General features: G+C 54.1%; 3 protein-coding genes across 3 annotated transcripts; all 3 read left to right on the plus strand.

Moving 5' to 3' along the window:
* Positions 1-848: 848 nt before the first annotated feature.
* PG998_000546 (agmatinase) lies at positions 849-2271 on the plus strand (the record flags this gene model as incomplete). The annotated part of the gene is made up of 3 exons (XM_066867364.1): positions 849-989; positions 1178-1288; positions 1381-2271. The coding sequence occupies 3 exons, from the start codon at positions 849-851 to the stop codon at positions 2269-2271; spliced, it is 1143 nt and encodes a 380-aa protein (XP_066735779.1).
* A 948-nt stretch (positions 2272-3219) lies between these two features.
* Positions 3220-4860, plus strand: PG998_000547 (Asparagine--tRNA ligase- cytoplasmic; the record flags this gene model as incomplete). The annotated part of the gene is made up of 1 exon (XM_066867365.1): positions 3220-4860. The coding sequence occupies one exon, from the start codon at positions 3220-3222 to the stop codon at positions 4858-4860; it is 1641 nt and encodes a 546-aa protein (XP_066735780.1).
* A 697-nt stretch (positions 4861-5557) lies between these two features.
* PG998_000548 (GMP synthase) lies at positions 5558-8249 on the plus strand (the record flags this gene model as incomplete). The annotated part of the gene is made up of 15 exons (XM_066867366.1): positions 5558-5602; positions 5744-5767; positions 5910-6066; positions 6113-6152; positions 6211-6219; positions 6273-6337; positions 6399-6523; positions 6576-6648; positions 6713-6741; positions 6795-7328; positions 7385-7426; positions 7548-7784; positions 7850-8002; positions 8090-8148; positions 8213-8249. 15 exons carry the CDS (start codon positions 5558-5560, stop codon positions 8247-8249), a joined length of 1629 nt encoding a protein of 542 aa, XP_066735781.1.
* Between the last annotated feature and the right edge of the window lie 1521 nt (positions 8250-9770).

A 9770-nucleotide genomic window follows, 5' to 3' on the forward strand; every position in this document is an offset into this window, starting at 1 on the left:
TCCTGCAATGCTGATGCTCTCTGACGGCACGTGATGCGACGTCACTCGGGCAGGTGGCTAGCTGGTAGGTCACCATCAGTGACTCCCTCTCTTTCTGTCTGGTCGGCCACACGCCGATGTGCAGGGCAGAAGAGAAGGGAAGAAAAGAGGACGAAATCCACATGGTGGTGGGAGCTGCTCCGGAACGGGAGGCGGAGAGCCCACCATGGTAACAGGACCCCAGCCAATGGCACGCCAGGCAAGCCGAGGTGGCCAGCTTATCTATGCTATGCTGTCTGTCTGGTTCCATCATGTCAACTCGTCCCTGCCATCTACTTACTCCTCACAGAGACCGCAGCCCGACGACGGCTGTCGGTCTTTCGCTGGCGAATAATACCGTGAGCTAATCCTGACACTTGCTTACTCGCTCGCTCTCCTCCACCCGGCTAGCTACATGCCTACTTGGCTATCTACCCCGTGGGCACTTAGCTAGCCAGACCAGGACTTTGGTCATCTGACCTGCTCGCATTACATTCCCTATTATTCATAGACCGGGAGGTTTTGCATGCGATATCCCAGGCTGGACCTGCCGGGTTCGGTATCAATCCTCTTCTGCTGCCAAGACTCGCGTGAGGCATGACTAGTATAGCTTTTGACTAACACTACATCCCATACCCCAATCACTATCTATCTACATATCTATAGTCGTACCAAAATGACCCTAGCAATTGAATACAACTGCATATAAATCTGCTGCTTGCTTCACTCCCGCCCCCTCTCTAGTGGTTGTGTCTTCTAGAAATTCGTCCTTCGGTCTTTCCAGTTGTACCACGTACGCAGTGAACAAAAACAACGCCATTGTTGCCGTCATGAGGGGCACTTCAATGCTCAGCCTGGCGCTTGCCTGCTGCCATTCCGCGTCCGTTCTCGCATGCGGCGGCCACAAGCATGGCGATCGTGAATGGACACAAGCGGAACTCGATGAGCTGGAGCGGAAATGGGGTACTGAGGTGAGCTCTATCACCCAACAGCGGTCTTCACGCCCGCCACTCATAGATAAGAGATGAGGGGTTTTCGCAGCCGTCTTATAGGGGGATCCGTTAAAGAATCTCACGACGACCTCATGAATGACGTTATCGCGTCCCCGGCAAGAATGTCTGGGGCTGGCTGGAGTCGATGCTAACTGTGACCTATTCAGTTTGGCTACACGGGCATCGGCTCGTTCGCTCACTTGAAGCACGCAAAATGCCTGACCACCCCGAGTGCGCACTATGATATCGCCATTATCGGAGCTCCTTTCGACACCGCTGTAAGCTACCGGCCAGGTAAGTGCTTAACCTCCTCCCACCGTAGATGCATGTCTTCGCAATGGCCCCAGTCTCGGACTAACACAACCCACAGGAGCTCGCTTCGGCCCCCCGTGCCATCCGGCAGGCCTCGTCCCGCCAGACGTCGTTCAGAGGCTACAACCAGCGGGCCAACATCAATCCGTACGCCAACTGGGCCACCATCCTGGACTGCGGCGACATCCCCGTCAGCCCGTTCGACAACGCCCTGGCCCTCACTCAGATGACCGAGGCCTTCGCCGAGCTCGGCAACCGAGCCCCCGTCTCGACCCAACATCTCAGCCGCCCCAAGCTGATCACCCTCGGCGGCGACCACTCGCTGGCGCTGCCCGCGCTCCGCGCCCTGCGCGAGTACTACGGCCCCGGCCTGCGCGTTCTGCACTTCGACGCCCACCTCGACACGTGGCACCCGGACAAGTACCCGTCGGCGTGGCCGAGCACGCAGGCGCGCTTCAACCACGGGTCCATGTTCTGGCTGGCGGGGCAGGAGGGCCTGGTGTCCAACTCGAGCGCGGCGCCCAACGTGCACGCGGGCCTGCGCACACGGCTGTCGGGGCTCGACGACTACCTCGACGACGACGCGCAGAACTGGCACCGCATCGTCAGCGACGACATGGACGACCTCGGCACCCGCGGTGTTATTGATCGCATCATGGACACCCTCGGCACCGAGGACCCCGTCTACTTGTCCCTCGACATCGACGTGCTCGACCCGGCCTTCGCCCCCGGCACCGGCACCCCCGAGCCCGGCGGCTGGACCACCCGCGAGCTCATCCGCGTCCTGCGCGGCATCGAGGGCCTGAACCTCGTCGGCGCCGACGTCGTCGAGGTCTCGCCGGCGTACCAGGGCGCCGGTGAGGAGACGGCGCTCGCGGCTGCGCAGGTCGTGTTCGAGGTGCTGAGCTCCATGGTCAAGAAGGGGTGTCGCAGAAGAAGGGAGGTCTAGGGGAGGAGAAGACGACGCAGGAGGCGTCGGCCCGGGACGAGCTGTGAGAGTGCCGTAAGGGTCCGTGAAAGAGAGATAAAGGGGAAGTTTGGTGTTGATCTTGTGCTGCTATATTGAGACAAGCTTCAGGGGCTACATAGAAATCTACACTGGGTAGGTAACCAACCGTACGAGGTTTCTGTATAATGAAGGCTCTTTCTTCCCCTTGGCCATGTCTACTTAATGATCATATGTCCTCCCGGCTTAGCAAGCGCTCACGCCATTGTTGTATTGCTTTTTCTACCTACTTCTATGCCGATACGATGAAATCAGTAGTAATCTTTCTCACACGTTCTTTTCGGTAAGCGGGTCGATTCCCAAACGTCATCTACATTAAGATGCAGAAAATCCAATGGCATTCAATACAAGCTTAGAGGTTTCTATCTGGACTGGCCAAGACCCGACCGAAGCCACCACCATTGACCTTCTTGGTTGATAAGGAAGGCATTAACGAATCGGCGAGGTAATAGGGTGATACTCCTTGAAACTCTTCACCGCCTCAGACGTGGCCGGATCTGTCGGTTTTGGGCGTTGGATGAGACATACTTTATCTATCTATGGATAGACGACCGCGAGGGCCCGAGCTGAGTCCGTTGCCGGCCTTTGTCCTGTATCTTTTCGCGGACAGTGATAGCTCTGCAGTGAGTCATGCTGGCCAATCGCCCGCTATCAAAAAGGCCTGGGCTTGCTCGGTTGGGATCAGAATCTCGAACCCCACCATCCAAATTGGCCCGCTAACCATCGAATTCATCCCACCAAACCCCGCCACAGATTATCTACACATCTCCCTGCTGGCAAATACGCTGTGCGTCAATATCACCCAATCTTGTGTTTGAACGGGCAATTTCTGGTCAATACCCACGTGCGCAACAAGCGAACCCATCGTAGCGATCGATCGCACCACCCATCATGGCAGCTATTCAGGAGCTCGCCGAGCGCACCAAGAACGACGAGAAGTGCTACATTGATACCGATGTTGGCGTTGACGACGAGACCGCCAACGGCTCCGAGCACAAGCCCTACAAGTCGCTTCCCTTCGCCTACATCCAGAACTATGAGAAGCCCACCCCGCAATACCAGATCCGCGCCTCGACAACAGGGCCGGTTGGCCCCGAGGAGGACCCCTCGGTGCGGTTAGCATGGAAGGACCCCGCCAAGAGCGCCGTCAAGAAGGCCCAGGGTGCCCTTGACGCCCACAAGAAGAAGGCGCAGAAGCAGGCACAGGCCGCTGCCGAGGAGGAAAAGATGAAGAAGCAGCGCATGCAGAACCTCGAGGACGCCAAGAAGATTGTGCTGAAGGAGGATGCCTCGCTGCCCCCGGCCCAGAAGATCAAGATCAACCGCAAGGACATTGAGCTTGGCGAGGGCGACAAGAAGGGCACCCGCGTCAAGGTCATGGGCCGCATTCACCGTCTGCGCGCCCAGAAGCAGGCCACCTTCATCACTCTGGTAGACGGGTACGGTCATCTGCAGTGCGTTCTGGTTGCGGGCGACCTGACCAAGACCTACGATGCCCTGACCTTCGCACAGGGAACGTCGCTGGCGCTGTATGGTGAGATGCGCAAGGTCCCTGAGGGCCAGTCGGCCCCGGACAACCGTGAGTTACACGTGGATTTCTACGAGGTCCTTGGTGCCTCGCCCTCGGATGAGGACGCCATCACCAACAAGGTGTCTGCCCAGCAGAACCAGTGGGATGGTCAGATGTTGGACCAGAGGCATTTGGTGCTCCGTGGCGACAACGCCTCGTCGCTGATGAAGATCCGCGCCGCTGTCGAGCGCGCTTTCCAAAAGGTTTACGACGATATGTCTATCACCAAGGTTTCCCCGCCTGCCCTGGTCCAAACCCAGGTCGAGGGTGGTGCCACCCTTTTCGGTTTCCCCTATTACGACGAGCAGTCCTATCTCACCCAGTCGTCTCAGCTGTACCTTGAGACCGTCATTCCTAGCTTGGGAGATGTGTACTGTATCGAGAAGTCTTTCCGTGCCGAGAAGAGTTTGACCCGTCGCCATCTTTCCGAGTACACTCACGTCGAGGCTGAGTTGGACTTCATCCAGTTCCCCGACCTGCTCGAGCATCTGGAGGAGATCATCTGCCGTGTTATCGACATTGTGTTCGAGAACCCCCAGATTGCTGGCTACCTCAAGGAGCTCAACCCCAACTTCCAGAAGCCTACTCGCCCCTTCATGCGCATGAAGTACACCGACGCCATTGACTGGCTCAACAAGCAAGACCCTCCCATCCCCAACGAGGACGGCAACCCCCACGTTTTCGGTGACGACATCGCCGAAGCCGCCGAGCGCAAGATGACCGACGCCATCAACCGCCCCATCTTCCTGACGCACTTCCCCGTCGAGATCAAGGCCTTCTACATGAAGAAGGACCCCGCTGACCTGCGGGTCACCGAGAGTGTTGATGTTCTGATGCCCGGTGTGGGCGAGATCGTCGGTGGCAGTATGAGAATGGAGGGCTTCGATGAGCTGATGGAGGCGTACAAGAAGCAGGGCATTGACTCCAAGGACTACTACTGGTACACTGACCAGCGCAAGTAAGTGACGCCATACTTGGTCAATATTTCGTCTTTCCCCTATCTAACATTTCCCAGGTACGGTACTTCCCTCACGGTGGTTACGGCCTGGGTCTCGAGCGATTCCTTGCCTGGATCGCCAACCAGCACACCGTCCGAACCACATGCCTGTACCCTCGTTTCATGGGTCGCTGCAAGCCTTAAACTGCTCAAACATTGGGGAGAACATCTTGAAGAATTGAACCATGAGATATGTCGCTGGCCGTAAAGGGAAGAACCTGATGCCACAAATAGAATCCGTGGCAGTTAGGCCGGTACATGTAGAAAGATGTACGCCATTTTGGGACAGTGAACTATAAGCAAATATAAAAAAGGGGTCCATAGGGAGCATGCTGTCTTGAACTTGCTGTATCTTTGAGCGCAACCCGCGAGACGGATAACCGTTGCTGTGTCCTCCTATAAACGGAGTTTAGATACCAGGGTGGGGCTGGCAAAAACAACTAAACCTAAGCTACGCACTTCCGCCCGACCAATACAGGTAGTGAGTCAGATGGGTACCAGAGTTTTTAACTGGTATGCGATTTTTGCTTCATTATTGCGGCAACGCCCACAACAATCTTCGTTGGGTACCTTTTTTCCTTTCTTCGTCTGCAAAGAAGAAGACCGACTGTTTGAGAATACCACTAAATTCTTTTCGGTACGCTGCCGAGACTACCATCGCAATGGCTCCTAACATCGAGGCCGAGTCGCCTCACAACAACTTTGACGTATGTACTCCTAGCGAGCCTTCAAAATTCACTTGTCCCCGCCTTCCGCAACTTGCGATCCATCACCCCAGACGGGGGCGTGCGGGCGCAACCAGTTTAGAAATACAAAGAGAATAGATTAACTGACGTTTGACTCTATAGACCATACTCGTTCTTGACTTTGGTGTATGTAATTCTGGGAGTCCCTTAACCCCCCTCTTTCGGCCTGTCCCAGGCGCCTGAAAGTTGATAATGAACGGGGCTTCATTGCTGCGTCCTGACTCCTGAGACCCTTTCAAATATTGAATACTGACTCCCGTCGTTGAAGTCTCAAACGAGCCATCTGATCCTGCGTCGTCTTCGAGCCCTTGGTGTCTTCGCGGAGCTGCTTCCGTGTAACACCAAAATCGCCGAGCTGACATGGAAGCCCAAGGGAATTGTGTTCTCCGGAGGCCCTTCCACTGTCTTTGAGGAGGGCTCGCCTCGTAAGGTTTCCGTTTCCTAATTTGCGAGCTGGACTCATGTTTGTAGATGTCGACTCTGGTGCCTTCGACCTCAATGTGCCCATCCTGTGAGTGTTTCCATCATTTTTCCAAGTCTCCCGAACCTGAACTAATACGGAGATATAGGGGTATTTGGTATGCCTTGCTTCAAATGTAACACAACCCCTTTCTGCCACTAACAAACTTAGCTACGGTTGCCAGGAAATCGCATGGCGCATCGACTCAAAGAATGTTGCCCGTGGAGAGAAGCGAGGTTTGCAACCCTTAAAACGTCATCTGGACATATGGAATTGCGACTGACCCTCGTCTCGTAGAGTATGGCCAGGCCGACGTCAACGTCACCAAGGTCAACAACCATGGCGACCGGCTCTTCGCTGGCTTGGGCGACAAGGTTTCAGTCTTCATGTCTCACTTCGATAAGCTAGTTAGCCTGCCTACGGTGAGTTATATTGATATCCACCTTTCTGAACCAGCTTACTGACTTCCAACAGGACTTCCAAGTGATTGCTGCCACCCAGAACTCCGAGTTCGCCGGTATCGCCCACAAGGAGAAGCCCATCTTTGGTTTGTATTCCCGGGAATACCTTTGTGGATCATTAAAGGGAAGATGCTAACGCACGGTAACTAGGCGTCCAGTTCCATCCTGAGCTTGAACACGTTCGTAATACTCAGTCTTCGCTTCGGTACCTCTCTCTCTGACTTTCACATAGACACCTTGCGGAACCGATATTCTGAAGAACTTCAGCGTTGAGATCTGCGGAGCCAACCCTAGCTGGAAAATGGGCGATTTCAAGCAGCTGGAGATCACTCGCATCCGGGAACTCGTCGGAGATCGCGCGCTCGTCCTCGGTGCCTGCAGCGGCGGTGTCGACAGCACTGTGGGCGCGGCCCTGATGAAGGAAGCCATCGGAGACCGCTTCAAGGCTATTCTCATCGACAATGGCTGCATGCGTCTCAACGAGTGCGTAGAGGTCAAGAAGACGATCCAGGACCACCTTGGAATCGACCTCACCGTGGTCGATGCCGGCGAGATGTTCTTGAGCCGTCTTGCGGGTGTTTCCGACCCCGAGAAGAAGCGGAAGATCATTGGGTCGACTTTCATTGATTTGTTCGAGACGGAGGCCATCCGCATCGAGAAAGAAGCAGAGAACACCCCTAACTCCGGCAAGGTGGAATGGTTCTTGCAGGGAACGCTGTACCCTGACGTTATCGAGTCTTTGAGCTGGCGTGGTCCCTCCGCGACGGTATGTTCTCCGGGCTTCATTCTTTCCTGTTCCGATACTAACACTCAAACGTAAAGATCAAAAGCCATCATAACGTGGGAGGACTGCCCGAGCGCATGGTGAGTGACTCTGTAGTTCATTCCATCCTTTTTCAGGGTGTCTCGAAAGAGCTAGCTACATGATCTCCCGAGACACCATTTATATCCTAAGTGAGTAATACTAACGTCGAGGGTGATATAGCAAAACGGCCAAGGCCTGCGTTTGATCGAGCCGCTCCGGCTGCTGTTCAAGGATGAAGTGAGAGCAATTGGTCGCCAGCTTGGAATCCACGATGATCTAGTAAACCGACACCCCTTCCCCGGCCCCGGCATTGCCATTCGTATCCTTGGCGACGTTACCCAGGAGCGAGTCGAGATTGCCCGGAAGGCCGACCACATCTTCATCTCCATGATCAAGGAGGCTGGACTTTACAACAAGGTGCGTAGACCATCGTCTGAAAAACAAACAAAAAAGACAAATGCAAGCTGACTTTTCTCCTACAGATTTCGCAAGCCTTTGCTGGCCTGGATTCCAACCGCAGTGTTGGTGTTTTCGGCGATCAGCGAGTTTGGGGATACATCATCATCCTCCGTGCTGTCTGTACCAAAGACTTCATGAGCGCGGAGATTTTCAAGTTCGACCTTGAATTCCTCGAGGTGAGTGTTTCCATCTCGATCTATACCTGGAGCCTTCTCCTCCCAATCAGCAGCCTCAAACAGCTATGACTAACTTATGTACTCCAGAACGTCTCGCGTAGAATCTGCAACGAGGTAGAGGGCGTGGCCCGTGTCACCTACGACCTGTAAGTGAAGTAGTCTTTACCACTCATCGGACTCGAGCCTCAAGCTGACAGTTTATTTCTCTAGGACCTCCAAGCCCCCTGGAACCATCGAGCTGGAATAGGCGGCACGATACAGACGACGAATTCCTCACCGGCATGGGCTGGGAAGAAGGATATGAATTGAATTATATGGCGTTCGGAAACAACTCTAGAAAAGCAAATAAATAGAGTGGGCAAAAACCATTATATCATGGTGCTGGTAGTCTTTTGAGGAGATACGCAGAATTGAGGACACAAATTTGATAGAATAAAAGTATCATCTATTGCCCTTGTATCAGAGCAGCCCGTCTGCAAATGCCACCTTTCCAATACAAAATGTGCCTGCACAAAAAGAAGGCATTGCATTTTCTTTCCGTCTGATTCAATTTCCATCCCCTCCCTCACCCAAAAAGAATTTGATGCATTCGCCCTAAGCGGGCTTGAAGATCAGTGGACACAGGGTAAGGAACAGCCAAGGTACCTGTTCTTTACCGCCGTGGCAAGCCAAGCTGGGTGTTGCACCGCATGTCTGCCATTACTCATGCTACGACTAGGCATACGCAACAATATGCGGCTTTTGGAGGGAAACCCAGGTCTTTCCTTGTGTGCCAAGTTCCGTGTTATTTTTTCTTGCTCACTTCTTGTAATATGTAGGTTCGGAGTTTTGGATGTAAATATAGCCTTGAGACGAACTGTCAAAGGGGGCTGTCGGGACATGCGATTGGCACGACACACCATGACGGTCATGGGTAAGGAAAAGGAGGGGCATAAAGTAGGCCGGGCGGCCAGCCCAGAGAGGAAACCGACGAGAAGATTACATGGAAGAACAACGATGTGCAGGTTTAGCCGCTTGCCTTTTTCCCACTTTCCTATAACATCTTTTTATCAGATGAGACGACGATACGACATGGCACGTGGGAATTTTCCATGGAAGATGGATGGCGGCAATGGGGGGAGCTGGCAGGGATGCCAGGGGCAAAGAGGAGGGAGGGATGGGATTATCCTCTTCCCTCCGGCTAAACCTCTCGATTGGCAAGAAGAGGGCTCTTCCCATCCATACCCAATAGCCAAATGTCCAGATGAGATGAGATGCATGCCTGTCCCTACCTGCCTGTGTATGTGCAAAATATCCGAACCAGAACCCAAACCAACCGCCCGCCATCTCGCTTTGCTGCTGGCCGCAACCCCTGACCTGATGAGATGTGCGCGCGATGGAGGGTGGTATGCATTCACGTCGTATTCCCATGCAGGGCTAGTAAGAAGAAAGGTGGGCGGGTACCTTGCCGTAGTCCAGGCCAGACTCTGGGCCTGCTCTTTTTTTTTCCTTTTTCTTTTTTTTCTTTTTCTTCCTTCCTCCTTCCTTTGGGCGCCGCAGGGGTCCTAAATGTGGAGTTGGTGCGTGCGTAACCCGAGCCCGTCAAACCACTGGTTTGGGAGGACGGGAGAGAAATAGGGGTTTCTTGGAATCTGCATACTAACTTAGACGGTGAAAGGGAGTCATGTGCCAGTCAGTCGAAGAGAGAGAGAGAGAGAGAAAGGCTGAATTCTGGATAAAAGTGTCTCCCACCCAACCTCCTGGCCGAATGGGGGTGTGGCCGAACGAC

This window comes from Apiospora kogelbergensis (genome assembly GCF_038363985.1).
Source record: "Apiospora kogelbergensis strain CBS 113332 chromosome Unknown utg000001l_segment0_segment0, whole genome shotgun sequence".
NCBI lineage: Eukaryota > Fungi > Ascomycota > Sordariomycetes > Amphisphaeriales > Apiosporaceae > Apiospora > Apiospora kogelbergensis.